At 37.5% G+C, this 19105-nt stretch overlaps 2 protein-coding genes across 4 annotated transcripts in view; both read right to left on the bottom strand.

The window, feature by feature from the left end:
* The window catches only part of SPIRE1 (spire type actin nucleation factor 1), a 322380-nt gene that overhangs the window by 32985 nt on the left and 270290 nt on the right, over positions 1-19105 (bottom strand). For all 3 annotated transcript variants that reach the window (XM_036244294.1, XM_036244295.1, XM_036244296.1), the window contains 3 exons: positions 14286-14372; positions 12753-12882; positions 1409-1581 (listed from right to left, as the gene is read on the bottom strand). In XM_036244294.1, coding sequence (XP_036100187.1) covers positions 1409-1581; positions 12753-12882; positions 14286-14372 — 390 coding nt within the window. The remainder of the gene's footprint in view (positions 1-1408; positions 1582-12752; positions 12883-14285; positions 14373-19105) is intronic.
* On the bottom strand, positions 14654-15151 carry LOC118618369 (peptidyl-prolyl cis-trans isomerase A-like). Its single transcript, XM_036244613.1, has one exon. It carries the CDS (start codon positions 15149-15151, stop codon positions 14654-14656), a length of 498 nt encoding a protein of 165 aa, XP_036100506.1.

Here is a 19105-nt window from a genome sequence, read left to right as displayed (position 1 = left end):
GTTACTTGGAGACATGAAGTTAATCCTGTAAGTGGTGAGGAGCCTTGAAAAGGTGTCAAGCAGGAGTGACAAAGGCTCTGGTGGTGTGTGTAAGATGGAATTGGGGAGGCTAGGAAGAAGAAAAGTAAGATAGGGCCGATGAGAGAGAGATAGCACGTGTGACAGTGGGTACTGAAGTCAGGCAGTAGTAAGGATATTTCTTTATTATTCTTAATGTTTGAAAAACATTTAGTAACAAAACTGTTATTATTGGTATTCTTTGTATTAGAGGTGAAAACTGATAAGATGGAAATTAAAGAATAACTGCTTAAATTCTATCTTGGATGAATGTGGAAAGGATGGAGCCAGTAACCAAGAGAGCAAACAGAAAATGAGAAACTAGCTGTGTGTGTTGGTGTTGCAGGGGGAGAGGGAGTAGGAAAGGGGGGGCAAGAATATAATTTTATTTTACATAAGTTGATTTTAAGGATCGAGCAGTGGAGATATACAATACTGATGCTGCAGATGAAGGATTGAGAGAGATTTGGGAAGCATCAAACCTGTGACCCTCTGGTGCTTGGGCTGACACTTTAACCACTGAGCCATGCTACTAGGGCCTTCCTGTTTCTTGAAAACAAGGATGTTAGATTTTACCCTGGAGGCAGTGTGTGAAAGATGAAACCTGGAGAACACCAACACAGTTTTCTTCCAGAGGCCTGTTTGTTGTTATTAATATTTCAGGAAAGACAACCTTCAGTATGGATGTCTGTATGTGCATTTTAGAGAGAAAAAATGAATAGGTGATTATACTAAAGAATTAGGTGTTTTTAATGGAAATATTTTTTTCTTTTTCCTTCCTTCAAATAAAAGGTATGTAAGATAATGTAAGTTTGAAAATTGTTGACTTATTTTTAACCCCACCATAATCTAAGACTATATCAATATTTCAAAACATATTCCATATATTGTGGTCATTATACTGGTCTTTACTAAGTGACAGTAAAAAATCCACTGTTTTTTTTTTGTTTGTTTGTTTTTGCATTTATTTTCAGATAGAGCAGGAGGGAGAGAGGGGGAAGAGAGAGAGAGAAACATTGATATGAGAAAGACACACTGAGTGGTCGCCACCCACACAACCCCAACTGGGGCTGGGGACAAACTGCAACCAAGGTACATGCCCTTAGAGGGAACTGAACCCCAGACTCTCTGGTCCCCAGGCTGATGCTCTAACCGCTGAGCCAAACTGGCCAGGGCAGTAATCAACTGTTTTATTTCCCGCTAAACAAATGAATTTTAAACCTACCTTTATTATTTGAAAAATGGGAAGGGATTAAGTAATAATTGAAGCAACATGATTAGTAAACTAAGAGAGTGTTAGCATCCCAAACTCTGAGTCCAGATTTGTGAACAGGACCTCACGGGACCTCACCTCAGAGTCAGAACTGTCCAGTTCAGCCAGAGTTGGAGCTTTGAGGAGCTTCTTCCGCTGAACAGACACCTGCTGCGCAGCATTTAACCCATTTTCTTTCGTTTGTGATGTTAAACCTCCATTCACAACTGATGATTCTGCAATGTTCTTGGGAGATTCAGGGGTAGTTACATCTGGTAAAAGAAAGAAGAAAGCTCACCTTGTGTCAAGAAAGGGAATCAGTGGACGAAACGCACTTTTCCAGGTACCTTTACTCGGAAACACACACCAGGTGACAGCATTTCCATGTCATGCAAATACAACACAGAGGCTTAATATAATAACATCTATATACACAAGACATTTTTGTTAGATAGTAACTGCCAGATTCAATTAAAGAAAACCTTTCAGTGACTAATTATACATTCACATTTATATATTAAAATTTAGAGCTGGAAGAAATTCTACAGATGACTGACTCCAACTTCTTTATTTTCAAGAGGCACAGAGAGGCTAGGTTACTTTATAGACTCTAAAGAGACAGTGATAGCCCTGGCCAGTCTGGCTCAGCAGTTAGAGTGTTGGCCTGCGGTCCAGAGAGACCCGGGTTTGGTTCGCTCTAAGGGCGCGTACCTCGGTAGCAGTTTGTCCCCAGCCCTGGTTGGTCGTGCAGGAGGCAGCCACTCGATATGTCCCTTTTGCATCGATGTTTCTCTCTCTCTCTCTCTCTCTCTCTCTCTCTCTCTCTCTCTCTCTCTCTCCCCCTCCCTCCCTCCCTCCCTCCCTCCTTCCCTCCCTCTCTCCCACTCCATCTGAACAAAAAATGGAAAGGTGTCCTCGGGTGAGAATAAAATAAAAAAAAGAGCCAGTGATAGGTGGATCAAAGTGATGACATGCACAAAGCATTATTTTTAAAATATCTTATTGATTTTTAGACAGAGAGGGAGAGATAGAAACATCGATGTGAGAAACATCAATCAGCTGCCTCCTAATCGCCCCCCACAGGGGATCAAGCCAGCAACCCAGGCAGCATGTGCCCTGACCGGGATTCAAACCAGGACCTCTTAATCCATGGGATGACACTCAATCCACTGGGTCACACTGGCCAGGCTGCATGAAGCCTTATTAAGTGTATGGCTGTAAGGTATGAAAATGGTTTGATTTAAAATACATAATAATCTATATTCATATAAACACAAACACAAAGAATCTGGGATCCATTCCCTCGGATAAAGCTGACTTAGTTTATTCAAATCTGTATGGGAAAGCAATGTAACAAATTAAAGTAATGCAGTATACAGAGCACAGCACAGAGTACAGAGCACAAAGTATAGAGTACACAGTACAGGAAGATGCAGATGGTTCTGGTTCAAAGTCAAGTTCTGCTGCTAGTTACCTAACCTCTTGTTTCCTCATTATAAAATGGGCTAACAACAGACATGAGCCTATAAGGATTAAATAAGTTAATTGCATTAAAATACTTAATACTGTGTGTAATAAAGACAATGCACCATGAATGTCAGCAATTAATAACACTGATTTGTATCTACATTAGTAAGTAAGTTGAGGCTCAGAGTGATTTAGCCAGAATCACACACCTAGTGTGTGGCAGAAACTAGAATCTTGGTTAGTACTGAGTTTAAAAGGCACTTTTTTGTACTATAGTCTGTAATCTTCCAAAGCAAGTGGAACTACTTTTCAGTATTTCATATGATGTGTTAAACATCTAAGGTTACTAACTAACTACCAAATTAGAGTATTTAAAAATGAGAAAAAGCAGTTATAGCACCATGAATAGATTTGTGCACATGGAACAGTCTGTGCAACTCCTGTAGTTGAGGGTAAAGAGTACACTAAGCACTAAAGTGAAAAAGACATGATTAATGCCCCTTTACAAGGGGAAAGCATTGTAACTGAAGTTATAATAAAATATAAGAATGTAGTAGTTCCCCTGCAACATATAATATTTATATGCTTGAAGTTTAAGAAGTGGATTTCCAAACACAAAAACAAAAAGAAGTGGATTTCCAGGAAACATTAAGTATATAAATGTATTCTAGTAGAACCTACTATGACATTATTTTTAAAAATCATGTAAATTATTCATTATATATATCTGATTTAATATTTACAATTTCTGCTTATTTTGAGAGATCAAGAAGGCCAGAAAATATGCCCTTGTGAACTAGAAGGGTTTGGGTAAGCTAGAAAGGATGCAGGAAATGAAAAAAGAAGGAAGAAGGCAGATATATCTGTCCATCAATCAATTTATCATTTTACATAAAATTTCTAATAGAAAATTTGACAACACATGTTTTAATTTTGTATTATGTTTCCAGGTATTAAGTAGCTAGAACAAATACGTATTTGGGGAAGGAGGTATGCTGAAGAAGACAAAAGGGCACAAGCAGCAAGTTTTTACCACATTATAACAGCTAGTCTTCAAATACATTTTTTACAAGGAGGTGTAGAAAGTGGTAGGCTGCCACACATAGGAGAGTAATTTAAAAGTTTTTCAGAATGCAAAGGAGGAAATGACTGGGCTAAATGATTAATTCCTATTCAAGAAAAAAGGTAGTGCTTAAACATGGTCTTGAAGTATATTTTAAAAAATCTTATTCTATAGTGTATCTTATTTTATACCCTTCCTGTGGAATTTTCACATTGTTATAGTAGTTAGCACGAAGTTAAAATTGCACAGATCTTTCATCCCTCTTAACTACCCATATTACAACTGAATCTCCCAAATTAGAGGTATAGTGAGAAGAATGCAATCAGCTTCCCAAGGAAGGTCTCACATTCCCAATCTACCAGGTCAGGGTGAAACCACTTAGTAATGCATGGGGGAACAAGAAAAGGTTGTTTTTGTTTTTTTTTATCCTCACCCGAGGACATTTTTCCATCTTTTTGTACAGATAGAGTGGGAGGGAGAGAGAGGAAGAGAGAGAGAGAGAGAAACATCGATGTGAAAGGGACACATCGAGTGGCTGCCACCCGCACGACCAACCAGGGCCGGGGACAAACCGCAACCGAGGTACATGCCCTTAGCGGGTACCGAACCCGGGTCTCTTGGACCGCAGGCCAACGCTCTAACTGCTGAGCCAAACTGGCCAGGGCAAGAAAAGAGTTTTAATGGTTATATATTTATTTTAATGTTTCAGAAAAAAATACTATTTTAGGTACATGATTTTATGGATGTTTCTGCTTAAGATTTAAAGAAGTTTTTAATGATAGACTTTAAAAACTTAAAACAGTACCTGTTAGCACGAAGTCTGGCAAAAATCATGAGGGTGGTATCTGAACTGAAGTTTAAGAAATACTGTTAAGTGATAAGGGATGACATGAATTCATTTCATTCTCAATGTAGAAGATTTGAGAAATTACCCAACAGCTCTCTAATTGTCTAAACACTGTGCTATGAGACTGATAACTGTATTTGAGTTCACTGACTAAAACTACTAAAATAAACACCTTGTACTAAACCCAAAGCTTTGAGATAAATAAAATATGGTATGTCACAGATTTCAGAATGATCTCCACATATAAGACTAAATAATGTGTGTGGTTTTATTTCATATTTCATATTTGTAGAAGACCCAGTCATACATATTTTATAAATTATTTTTGTTATAGATGTTTCTCCTTTTTTTCCAATTGACACTCTACTCCTGTTCCTGCCTCCGCCCCCAGCACTGTTGTCTATGTCCATTGGTTATGCTTTTGAGCATAAGTTCTTTGGTTTATCTCTTCCCTCCCCTCCATCCCCTATCCCCTCCTCTAAAGTTTGTCAGTATGAACCCTACTTCTATGTCTCTGGGTCTGTTTTGTTCATTATCTTATTTTGTTCATTATATTTCACAAATAAGTGAGATCATATGATATTTGTCTTTCTCTGGATTATTTCACTTAGCATAATACACTCCAGGTCCCTCCATGTCATGTCAAAGGACAAGAGATCTTTCTTTCTTACAGTTGCATAGTATTTCATTGTGTATATGTACTACAGCTTTGCTCTTGCCACCTTTGTCAAATATTAATTGAGCATAATGTCTTGGGTCAATTTCTGGGTTCTCTGTTCTGTTCCATTGATCCATAGGCCTGTTCTGGTGCCAGTACAGGCTGTTTATATCCTCCTGTTGGATAGATCCTTTAAATATTATGTAGTGTCCTTCTTTGTCTCTAGTTATGACCTTCATTTTGAAATCTATTTGAATAGATATGAGTATTGCTACCGTAGCTTTTATTCCCTTTTTGTTTGCTTGGAAGATTTTTTCCATCCCTTCACTTTCAACCTTTGTGAGTCTTTTGTTGTGAGGTGGGTCTCTTGTTAACAACATAAATACAAGTCATGCTTTCTTATCCAATCAGCCACTCTGTGTCTTTTGATAGGAGCGTTCAATCCATTTACATTAAAGTTATTATTGATATGTACTTAATTATTGCCATTTTTGTTTATTGCAGTTACATTTTTCTCCCTATTTGTTCTACTAATTACAGCAGTCCTTTTAACGTTTCTTGCAGTGCTGGTTTGGTGCTAATATAGTCCCTTAGCCTTTTTTTTTTTGTCTGGGAAGCTCTTTATTTGACCTTCTATTTTGAATGATAGCCTTGCTGGGTAGAGTAGTCTTGGATTCAGATCCTCGTTTTTCATGACCATCATTACTTCATGCCATTCCCTTCAGGCCTGTAGTGTTTCTGTTGAGAAGTCAGCTGAGAGCCTTATGGGGTTTCCTTTGTAGGTAACGTTGTAACCCAGGAGAGTCATCCTCACTCAGACATCAAATAATTTTGAATATTAGGAGCTTTATTACCTGCGCAGGGACTGCAGCCAACCTACACAGAGGAGAACTGCAGCCCCGAGCTCAGGGGGAGGGTTGCTTATATAGGACAGGGGTTACTCAAGAGTTTAGCAGAGCAAGCAAGCTACGTGTACAGAAGCAGATATCAGCAGTTAGTAACTGTATAAGTTGTTTATTTTATATTTTTTAACATTTATTAGACCCTAGCCTTGAATGTCTCATTGCCCCGTCTGGCATCTTCTGATTAGTTAAGCTCGTGGTCAATACCCTTGTGGTCATGATTGATGTATATTTTTTCTTCAAGAATTTTTGCAAAAACAACTCGGGTTCAAGGAACCCAGGAGAGGTTCCTTCTTCTAGCATATGGAGAATTACTGGGTTATAACAGTAACCGGTTGCTTTTTTCTTGCTGCTTTTTGGATTCTCTTTTTGTTTTTAATTTTTGGCATTTTCATTATTACGTGTCTTGGTGTGGGCCTGTTTGGGTTCTTACTTGGGGCTCTCTGTGCTTCTTGACCTTGAATGCCTTTTTCCTTCACCAAGTTAGGGAAGTTTCCTGTCACTATTTCGTCAAATATGTTCTCTAACCCTTGCTCACTTTCTTCTTCTGAAATTCCTATGATTTGAATGTTGTTACGTTTTTAATTGTCCCACAGTTCTCTTAAGCTGTCTTCCTGTTTTCTAATTGTTTTTTCCTTTTGGTTTTCTGATTGGGTGATGTTTTTCTATTCTGTCTTCTAATTCACTGATCCAGTCCTCAGCTCCCTCTACTCTGCTGGTTAGTCCTTCCAATGTGTTCTTAATTTCTGCTATGTCATTCTTCATTTCCACTTGGTTGGTTTCAATGTTTCTATATCTTTACTCATGGTGTTGATGTCCTTACTCATGCTATTGAGCTTCCTCAAAGTCATGGCTCTGAACTCTACCTCTGATAACTTGCTTAACTGCATTTAATTTATCTCATCTTCAGTAGAGTTCTCTTGTTCTTTCATTTGGGATTTGTTTCTTTGTTTCACTATTTTGGCTATCTCAGTGGGTTTTGGAGCCTGCCAAATTTTTCCTGTGGGTGTTGGTGTTCTGCTGTTTGTGGCTCCCTCTACTGGGTTTGAATGAGTGTGGAAGGACCCACATTAAACTCTACTGTCAAGTCTTACTTTACTGCGTAGATTTGCAAACCCAGGAAAGGTTCATTTATCCTCTAGCTTTCTGCCTGGAGGCCATTAGTCTCAGTTACTTGATAAGCCTTGGGTTGTAGCCCTTAGCTGAATGAAAAAAAATCTCTCAGGCCTTCAGGTAAGAGGATTTCCAGAGGGTGGGGCAGATGCTGGCTGTTAATGAACTTTAATTGGCATTTCTCTGGCCCAGTTGGGTGGGGTTAAATTAATGTAGGAGGGGCTATTGCTTCTCCCTGGGGATTTGGGAAGGGGCAAGATGGCCACCATCCTATGAGGGAGTGATTCAGCACAAAACTCCCTGTGCCCTCCCAGCTCTCCAAGCTCCCGAGTGTCCACACAGTTCCAGTTCAGTCCTCCCTCCCTCTGCTGGAGTCCAAGGTGAGTGGCTGTAGCTAATTTAGTGCTCTGACCCGGCCCTCTGGGCTGTAAAGCTGGTTTGGGATTTTAAGCCCAAGGGAGTTGCTCACAGCTAAAATGGCTGCTGTTCATGAGCTCCCAGGCTGCCCTCACGCCTCCATAGACATACCAGGCTTGATTCAGTGTTCTATTTCCTGTTTGTGGTTATATGGGTCCTCTCCAGCTGCTTTTCTTTGATGATTTGTCCTTATTTTAGTTATAATTTCAGTTTGGTCCTAAAAGATGGTCTGTGTAGCTTCCATTCACTCTGCCATCATTCTTCTTTTCCAATTTAGATTCCTTTTATTTTTTCTTCTTGTCTTATTGCTGTGGCTAAGACCTCCAGTACTATGTTAAATAGTGGTGAAAGTGGACATCCCTGTCTTGTTCCTGTGCTAAAGGGAGATGTTTTTAGTTTTTATCCATTGAGTATGATATTGACTTTAGGTTTGGCATAAATGGCCTTTATTATGTTGAGATATTATCCTTCTATTCCCACTTTGCTGAGAGTTTTTTTATCAAAAATGGGTGCTGGACTGCTGGTGGGAATGCATAATGGTGCAGCCACTATGGAAAACAATATGGGGTTACCTCAAAAAATTAAAAATTGAACTGCCATTTGACCCAGTGATCCCACTTCTAGGAATATACCCTAAGAAGCCTAAAACACCAATCAGAAAGAATATATGTACCCCCATGTTTGTAGCAGCACTATTTACAATCGCTAAGATCTGGAAACAGCCCAAGTGTCCATCAGTAGACGAATGGATAAAAAAGCTATGGTACATATACACAATGGAGTACTACGCAGCTGTAAGAAAGAAAGATCTCTTATCCTTTGAGACTACATGGAGGGACCTGGAAAGGATCATCCTAAGTGAAACATGCCAAACAGAGAAGGACAAGTTTCATATGATCTCACTTATTTGTGGAATATAATGAACATAACAGTCTGAGGAATGGGGTAGTCCCAGAGACGTGGAAGTGGGGTACAGACTGACAATCCCCTGAAGAGGGGGGTGGTGGGGGAGAGATAAACCACAGAACTTATATGCATGTATGCATGAACAGTGGACATGGACAACAAACTGAGGAAACGGCAGGGAGGGAGGGGGAGGGAGGAATCAGTGGGGGAAAAAGGAGAAACATCTGTAACAAAAATTAATTAATAAAAAAAAATGGGTGCTGGATTTTGTCAAATGCTTTTTCAGCGTCTATTGATATAATCATATGATTTTTATCTTTCATTTTGTTTATATGGTGTATCACGTTTATCAATTTACGAGTTATTGTACCAGCCTTGCATCCCTGGGATAAATTCCACTTGGTCGTGGTGTATAATTTCTTTAATACATTGCTGGATTCGATTTGCTAAGATTTTGTTAAAAATTTTGACATCTATGTTCATCAGGGATATTGGCCTGTAATTTGTCTTTTTTGTGTCTTCATTTGGTTTTGGGATTAGGATAATGCTGGCCTCATAAAAAGAGCTTGGAAATCATCCTTCCTCTTGAATTTTTTGGAATAGTTTGAGGAGAATAGGTGATAGTTCTTTGAGTGTTTGGTAAAACTCCGCTGTTTAGCTGTCTGGACCAGGCTGTTAGTTTGCTGGGATTTTGTTGATTGCTTCATTTCTTTAAGTGTTATTGGTCTGTTTAGGTTTTCTGACTCTTCTCAGTTGAGTTTTGGAAAAGTATATGATTCTAAGAATTTGTCTATTTTGCCTAGGTTGTTAAATTTGTTGGCATATAATTGTTCATAGTATTTTCTTACAATCTTTTGTATTTCTGTGGTGTCCATTGTTACTTTGCCTCTTTCTTTCTGATTTTATTAATTTGGGTTCTCTCTCTTTGTTTCTTGGTGAGTCTGGCTAAAGGCTGATCAATCTTGTTTATCTTTTCAAAGAACCCGCAGTTGGTTTTATTGATCGTTTGTATTGTTATTTTAGACTCTATGTCATTTATTTCTGCTTTGATTTTTATTATTTCCTTTCTTCTGCTAACTCTGGGTTTTTCTTTTTGTTCTTTTTCTAAATCTTTATGTTGTTAGGTTAGATAGTTCATTAGAAATTTTTCTTCTTTCTTGAGGTTGGTCTGTATTGCTACAAACTTCCATCTCAGAACTACTTTTGCTGTGTGCCATAGATTTTGTATTGTTGTGTGTTCATTTTCATTAGTTACTGGGAAGTTTTTTATTTCTTTATTGATCTCACTGGTAACCCATTCATTGTTTAAGAACATGCTATAAAAACTCCATCAAAAAAACTACTAGATTTAATAAATCAATTTGGCAAAGTAGTTGAATCAAAATCAACATCAAGAAATCATTGGCATTTTTATATACCAATAATGAACACACTGAAAGAGAAACTGAAAAAATCCCTTATACCATTGCTGCAAAAAATAACAAAGATACATAGGAATAAATTTAACCAAAGAAGTAAAGGACCAGTTCACAGAAAACAACAAGACATTGAAAAAAGAAATAGAGAAAGATATAAAAAAGTGGAAGCATATACATTGTTCATGGAATAGAAGAATTAACATCATTAAAATGTCCATACTACCCAAACCAATCTATAGATTCAATGCAATCCCCATCAAAATACCAACAACATACTTCACAGAACTAGAACAAATACTTCAAAAGTTCATATGGAACCAAAAAAGACCTCGAATAGCCACAGCAATCTTGAAAAAGAAAAACAAAGTAGGAGGGATCACATTACCAGATTTCAGGTCATACTACAAAGCCACTGTAATCAAAACAGCCTGGTACTGGCACAAATCAGGCATATAGACCAGTGGAATAGAACAGAGAACCCAGAAATGGACCCAAGGCAATATACTCAATTAATATTTGAAAAAGGTGGCAAGAGCATACAGTGGAGAAAAGACAGCCTCTTTAATAAATGGTGTTGGGAAAATTGGACAGCTACATGCAAAAAAATGAAACCAGACCATCAACTTACACCATACACAAGAATAAACTCAAAATGAATAAAAGACTTAAATGTGACTCATGAATCCATAAAAATTCTAGAAGAAACTGTAGGCAACAAAATTTCAGACATTATACGCAGCAGAATTTTCACTGATACATCACCTAAGGCAACAGAAACAAAGGAGAAAATGAACACATGGGACTACATCGAACTCAAAAGTTTCTGCACAGCAAAAGATACAATGATCAAAATGGAAAGGCAACCCACTGTATGGGAGAGCATAATTGCCAATGATACATCAGATAAGGGGTTAATTTCCAATATATAGAGAGTGCTCATACAACTCAACAAAAGGAAGACAAAGAATCCAATTAAAAAATGGGCAGAGGAGCCCTGGCCGGTTTGGCTCAGCGGTTAGAGCGTCCGCCTGCGGTCCAGAGAGACCCGGGTTCGGTTCCTGCTAAGGGCACGTACCTTGGTTGCAGTTTGTCCCCAGCCCTGGTTGGTTGTGCGGGTGGCAGCCACTCGATGTGTCCCTTTCACATCGATGTTCCCTCTCTCTCTCTTCCTCTCTCTCCCTCCCACTCTGTCTGTACAAAAAATGGAAAAATGTCCTTGGATGAGGATAAAAAAAAAAAAAAGGGCAGAGGAACTAAATAGACACCTCTCCAAACAGGTCATACAAATGGCCAAGAGATATGAAGAAATGCTGAACATCACTAATCATCAGAGAGATGCAAATTAAAACAACAATGAGATATCACCTCACACCTGTCAAAATGGCCGCCATCAACAAATCATCAAACAACAAGTGTTGGCGAGGGTATGGAGAAAAGGGGACTCTAGTACACTGCTGGTGGGAATGCAGGCTGGTGCAGCCACTATGGCAAACAATATGGGGTTACCTCAAAAAATTAGAAATTGAACTTCCATTTGACCCAGTGATCCCACTTCTAGGAATATACCCTAAGAAGCCTGAAACACCAATCGGAAATAATATATGTACCCCCACATTTGTAGCAGCACTATTTACAATAGCTAAGGTCTGGAAACAGCCCAAATGTCCATCAGTAGACGAATGGGTAAAAAAGCTGTGGTACATATACAAAATGGAGTACTATGCAGCTGTAAGAAAGAAAGATCTCTTATCCTTTGAGATGATATGGAGGGACCTGGAAAGTATCATCCTAAGCGAAACAAGCTAAACAGAGAAAGACAAGTATCATATGATCTCACTATTTGTGGAGTATAAGGAACACAACAGTCTGAGGAATGGGGTAGTCCCAGAGACGCGGAAGGGGGGTACAGACTGACAATCCCCAGAAGAGGGTGTAGTGGGGGAGAGATAAACCACAGAACTTATATGCATGTATGCATGATCAATGGATATGGACAACAAAGATGGGGACAGGGTGGGGAGGGAGAAGAGGGGTGAATCCATGGGGGGAAAAGGAGAAACATCTGTATAACAAAAATAAATTAATTAAATAAAAAAACCAAAACAAAAAAAACCATTAAATATTAAATACAAAGGACTTTTGGGAATAAGTTAAGTGATATCAGATAATAAGTGATGCTTTCATCACATAAGTCCATATCTTTAAACCCATAATTAAGACAACAGAAACTTGAAGTAAATCCTTTTTATCCTAAAATAAAACTTGTCTTTGTATATGCATTATAATTTATAAAGTATTTTAACCACAATCTCATTTAATTTTTAAATAAAGGCCATAGTGAAAGTTTAGAGGAATTTTTATACCCCTTCTGCTGACAAAGAAATAGACACTCAGAGAGGTAAAGACACTCTCCTAAAACCACTGTCTAGAGATTGATAGAACTCTGTGCACTATGCCATGATGCTCTTTAAAGTTCAGTATCATATAGGGAAAGAATTTCATATTCTATGAATGTCAAGTATAAATTTCAAATTCCATGAACTATCATGACTTTGTAATATTATACTATTATTTTTCACTAAGCTGGTTATATAAAGACACTTTTCTAAGTGGGTGACTCTAGACCAGGAGTGTGGGAAGCAGTTGACTCACCTAATCTGCTACGTCTAATCTCTTCTGGTGAGACAGGCCGCAGCTTTCTTTCTGCTTTGATTTCTTCTAGTATTCTTTCATGGAGGCTTCGTGGCCGTGGTGGAGTAGGTTTTAGTTTTCTAGCTGAGGCCTTGAAAAAAAAACATAATGGTTGGAGACTTTGAGTAGTTGTTCTTAAATAATTTTTGCTGAAGGTATTCATATAATACAGTATTATAAAATTATATTTTAATGATTGACATATCGCTTGATAAAAGACTATTTTTAAGTCATTATCAGGATTCTTAAAGCAATAGGGAGATTGCTGAATTTCACAGTGACTTAGTCATATGTGCTCAACTAACTTTAAAGAGACAATTTTGCTAAAGTTAAAATTATGCTCCCTATATGCAAGCATGACAGGCAAGCAATTGAAATGCAATCTATACTTTACCTAATACTACTATTTTTTTTGAAACTAGTATTTTCAAGTCATCACAACCTTCTCAGATTATTATTATCTTCATTCTGTAGTTGAATAAATAAAAGCTGCAGGAAGCTGATTAACTTGCTTAGAGATATATGGCTTATGTAAAACCAGGTTTATTTGACTCCATGCTCTCTTCTCTACCATGACCTGTATTCTTAAAATTATTTCCTAGGTGGCCTCTTTCTCTTCTTTTAAAAAGATTTATAGCCCGGCCAGTGTGGCTCAGTGGTTGAGTGCGTCGCCAGTTTGATTCCCAGTCAAGGCACATGCCCAGGTTGTGGGCCCAATCCTCAGTGGGGGACATGCAGTAGGTAGCCAATCGATATTCTCTCTCATCGATGTTTCCATCTTTCTCTCCCTCTCCCTTCTTCTCTCTCTAAAATCAATTAAGAAAAAAAAATTTGAAAAAAAAAAGATTTATAAAATGGATCATTAAATATGCTTTAGATATACATAAACTAGAACAGAAATACCATTCTCTTTCAGGTTAATGAATGTACACAGGTTTGAGCGGCTCCTGAGCACTGGCTATTGAGACAAGGGGAAAAGAAGTGAGGAAAAAAGGAAACACAAACCAACATTCATTCGATTAAAATATTCTGATTCTATGGTCAGTAGAAAGAATTCTGTTAATAGAGGTAAATAATTAATATAAAAGTACATGTACAGCAGGGTGAATTTACTGCAGAATAGTTTCTATATGACAATTTAATCAAGGAGGTTATTAGCACTGTAAAGTAAACTGGAAGGGCAGGCAATCCACACCAGGAACAATTTAGTATTATATTTAGCCATTATTTTAAGAAGTATTTTACACGACAACCCAGATTTTACACGACAACCCAGGTTGTTCTGAATTAAAACTTCCTAAGATAGCCTTGTATTAAACAAATTTTAAGTACTTTTCTGTGATTTACTTGTAATCTACAGTTGGGAATCATCATTCTGAGAATAAAAGCTCAGTGTAAAAACTACTTTAAGAGCTGAGTTGTAGAGATCACACTCTACGGTTGAATAATTCATTCTGTGAACCCCAATCAAGAAGAATATGTCAAATTACATACTGGATTTAAAGGAGGTCTTGATCTGATGAAGTCCAGAATGATTTCATGAGCACTTTTTTTTAACCGAGGAGGAATATCACCATTCACCTGAAAAAAGACAAAAGTAGAAGATTCATCTGATCACAGCAGCAATTTTCAACCTATGTACTGCAAGAATTTTTTTCTTACTATTAGTTTTTATTTCATATTCATAAACTTAACTCTGAAATCCAGCTAGACTTGGAAAGAGTAAAGAAAATATGGAACCCAACGAACTGCAGCAAGAGCATGAATGTTATAGAATATTACAAGCAGATTGGGGTGAAGGGGTGGCTCTCCTGAGCTACAGAAGGAATGGTCTGGTAGTTAAGATAAAACACAAGTCAAATTTATAAGAGTTGTCCACAGTCAGCAATGATGACCTTTTTGCTGGTCTTGCAATTCCTGGACCCAAAGCTCTCCATGGTTGTCACAAGATCCATGCTGTCTTTCACCTGGCTGAAGACCACGTGCTTGTTATCCAACCACTCAGTCTTGCCAGTGCAGATGAAAAACTGGGAACCATTTGTGTTGGGTCCAGCATTTGCCATGGACAAGATGCCGGGACCTGTGTGCTTCAGGATGAAATTCTCATCATCAAATTTCTCCCTATAGATGGACTTGCCGCCTGTGCCATTATGGCATGCGAAGTCACCACCCTGGCACATAAATCCTGGAATAATTCTGTGAAAGTAGGAACCTTTAAAACCAAATCCTTTCTCCCCAGTGCTGAGAACACGAAAGTTTTCTGCTGTCTTTGGAACTTTGTCCGCAAACAGCTCGAAGGTGACACGGCCCAAGGGATCGCCATCCACAGCGATGTCAAAGTATATGGTGGGGTTCACCATGGCTAGGCTCGAGTGGTTGCAGTACGATGGTGTCTGCAAGGCCTGCTGCAAGAATTTTTAAAATATGCAATACCTGACCAGTGTGAATACCCTGTCTTGAACTGTGGGAGACTGTTTGCATGGCATCATTTTGCAAAAATCTGCTCTGCCATCTCCTGCCCCAAGGCAGGATATCTCTGCATCTCTGCATACAATGTTTCTGCATTCCTTTAAGTAACCATTTACTCAGCCAGTTATGCTCTGTTTGTCTTTTGTTCCACCTGTGATATTTACATGATATTTACTTGAAATTGCTTCGGGGTGGTTACCACAAACATCGCTTGGCAACAAATGTTCTTGTTTTTCTGCTTCTTGCCCTATATATTCTGTGGATATTCCCAGAATAAACTAGACTTGATCAGAGCCCTGTCTTGTCTCTATTTCTCGTGTCTCTTGTCCCTCCTCATCCTCACTCCCCCTCTAGAGTCCTCGTTGCTCGACCTGCGGGACGGGTCATTGAACCATAAATATAAAGGTCATATAACACAGTTGCATCTTATTGGTCATGTCACATAATAAGGTTGCATCTGATTGGTTAAGTCATGGTATTAGAATCCTTACTTACAAGTATAGGCACCTGACTTTTCAAAAAGTCACTTTGGAGAAAGAAGGGTAGGTAATTAATACTACTTTTTGTAAATCAATAGAAATGATAGCTTTTTTTGTCAGATTGGCAAAAAAATATACTTTTGGATGTGCTGCAGAATTTTAGTAATTAGTTTGTGTGTGTCATAAGATGAAAAAAGTTGAAAATCACTGGATTATAGAATTATCATGATAAGTTTCTGTGTACTCAACATATGTCACAAAATCACTGAAGTAATCTATACTGTAGTTATGTAATCTGGTACACCAAGGACACATTTCAAATAATTAAAATGGAGAGTAAGAAGCCATATGATTTAGAGTAAAAATAACCACTGTAGAGCTGAAGAAAATCCAGGTTCATTTTAGTTCTTTCATTTTGGAAAATTATATATAACATATATCACTTCCAACGAAAAGTTTCTAAAATTATAAATGTGAATGGAATAAATAATACTATGTTTATTAATTAGTTTATAATTTTAAAAACCTTTTACCTCTTATTTTCATCCTTGTACAAAACCTAGGTAATAGGAAGGACTAGTGACCTCATTAACATTCTGTAGATAAAACTCAGGCTTAGAGCAAAGAGGGTATCACCTACATTCACAGAACCAGTAAGTAGAAGAGTTTTTGTGGAGTCTCAGTTTGTCTGATACCTGCTCTTATGTTCTCTGTTTTTAAAGCAATGTGTTACAAATATATATATTTTTAAAGAAATTTAAGAAAACCCGAAACTGACAAAAGTATAACAACCTAAACCCTTATTCTGACCACTCAGAAGGCACAGTTGTGACCATTTTGTCATTTATTTCCTAATCTCATATAAAAACCTATAATATTTTTATCCTCTATTTTGGTGATCTACTCTTTGATTACCATAATATTCTAATAATTTTATAAATGTCATTGGAGAAATAAAAAAGATAATCCGGTTATTCCTCTAGCATCAATGGTTGATTTTATTTTGATAGATTAGACATGTTTCTTTATGCTTCACAATTTGTTTTTGGAAATGTCATGTAAAATTTTAGAATTGTTATAAAATTTGATAAAACCTTTTAAAAGTATTTTCTTATCTTAATTTTAAGATTTCTTATGTACTCGCCAATCTTAAATACTATTTTATTTTTTTAAATCCTCACTTGAGGATATTTTTCCATTTATCTTCAACTGGAGTGGGAAGGAGTGGGAGAGGAGGGAGGAGGGAGAGAGAGGAGGGAGGGAGGGAGGGAGGGAGGGAGAGAGAGAGAGAGAGAGAGAGAGAGAGAGAGGAATAGAGAGAGACATCACTCTGACCAGGGCCGGGGACCAAACTGCAACTGAGGTACATGCCCTTGACCAGAATCAAACCCGAGAGTCTTTGGTCCACAGGCTGATGCTCTAACTGCTGAGCCAAACCGGCCCGGACTTAAATACTATTTTAATTGTTCATAGCCAGTATTCAGTTGGTCATTAATTATAAGTTTTGATTTTTTCTCAATGTCATTATTTTTGTGTCAAGAAATAAGAGAGAGAGAGAGAGAGGTAGAGAGAGAGAACCTGAACTGTTGTTCCCAGGGTCAATCCCCTCACCAAATGAGGTCACCCTATTTGAGTAGAGGGTGTCTGACAAGTCTGCTGGGGCCTATATACATCTACTCCTTTCTTTTTCCCTGTCTTCCTCTTTCCAGCTGCTTGAGCCCAGCCAAGTTTGTGACTGCTAGCACTTTGTTTAAGGAGGCCATGCAACCAGCATCAGAACTGGAGCCTTCTGTGGCACCACCCCTACCTGTGGATTTCATGTTACATAAAATATTAAAAATCTTTATTGTATGAAACAATTTAATCAGATTTTTCTATTACTTTCTATTCTACTCCTGGACAGAATAATATATATCCTTCTAGCTGTTTTTCATATGCTTTTATTTTAATATTCTTCCACCAAAAGAGACAGGATGAGAGAATGGACTAAAATAATGCCAAGGTTCTAAGGTCCATTCCCCAAACAAGCTCATTAATTTCAGTTTTTTCACTAGTCAGAAACTGTATCCTGAATCCCAATTACAAAATGTGTGCCAGTGCTCATGAGGGAGATGGCATAACAGTATGGATGTGAATCAGTGACAGTCCTTATAAGTAGAAGAAAAAATAACTGTGCAAATACCATTAAACTACTGCTGGGTAAAATTACATTCTTTCATATACATACGAAACACAACCTGAAACAAGCTCTCTGAGTTGCAATGATAAATGATTTTTGTAGGAATACAAGTAATAGACCCAGAAGTAAATAAGATCAGTTGCAGAATTTGATCTTATTTTTGAGCCACATGCCTAAAAAAAATGACTTCTAAATAAGAGATGTTAGTTAAGTTTCTATATCTTTGGTTTTAAAGGTGAGTAAAGTTATTTGTTAGAATTAAAGCATTTTACTCAGACATTTTGAAAAAGTCAACTGAAATGTTTATCATATCTATAACTCAATATTCTGAATAATATCCAGTATGGCTAAGCCATTCAATTCCCACTATTAGCACCTCAAATACACAGAAAAAAGTGGATTACTATGATATAGTTATGTAGTTCACACCTGAGGATTAAATTAAAAACATCCCAACAAAGTGCTTCAGGTACAGTTGAATCATGTGTGAAAATCTTTTGCATTTATTTATTTTTAAAAAAATCTTTATTGTTGAGAGTATTACAGATGTCTCCTTTTTTTCTTTATAAAAATATTTGTTTTCAGAACAATTAGAAAGCGGCATTATATTGATAGGAGCAAAAAATTTTTTTTAAAAACTTGGCTTTTGAATAATTAAATGTGAGTAGCTTCAGTTTTCACTCTTATTTATCAGGTACACATGTATAAAATAAGAAACTAATAAATCTTAGCCTGTTAGTCACTTGAAACTGATCACCACTAGAACCTCCACATGCCCAGCCCCCTTGCACAGGTGCTCAGTACTCTTACTCAAGAGAACCGCAGAGCATTAGCCAGAGAAAGACAGAAAAAGGAAAATAACAATAGCTACCAAGAAGCAGAAACATTTATCCATTTTTTTTCCACTTCCTACCCCACAACTTCCAAACTAAGAAAAAAAATATATTTATACCTAAATATACCAGGTTAAAGTGGCAAGCAGATGCATCACTCATAATTATCAAAAAGGACACATTTAGAAAACCACCTATCATTCTGAAACTCTCAGAGCCCTTAATGAACAAAAGGTTTAAATAACTTGATCCTTGAAAAAGCAACTTATTTTTTTTTCTATTTTTGTCTTAAGTAAAGCAGACCCATTAATGATGACAGAAGCCCACAACCAAAATGTACAAAGCCAATATACA

Source organism: Molossus molossus, unplaced genomic scaffold (genome assembly GCF_014108415.1).
Source record: "Molossus molossus isolate mMolMol1 unplaced genomic scaffold, mMolMol1.p scaffold_m16_p_6, whole genome shotgun sequence".
NCBI classification, from domain to species: Eukaryota; Metazoa; Chordata; class Mammalia; order Chiroptera; family Molossidae; genus Molossus; species Molossus molossus.
Note: the sequence above shows the minus strand (reverse complement) of the source record. Positions and strands in the feature narration are given on the sequence as shown.

Excerpts from the sequence above, each read along its gene's own strand:
- LOC118618369 (XM_036244613.1), bottom strand. The coding sequence starts at position 15,151 with ATGGTGAACCCCACCATATACTTTGACATCGCTGTGGATGGCGATCCC.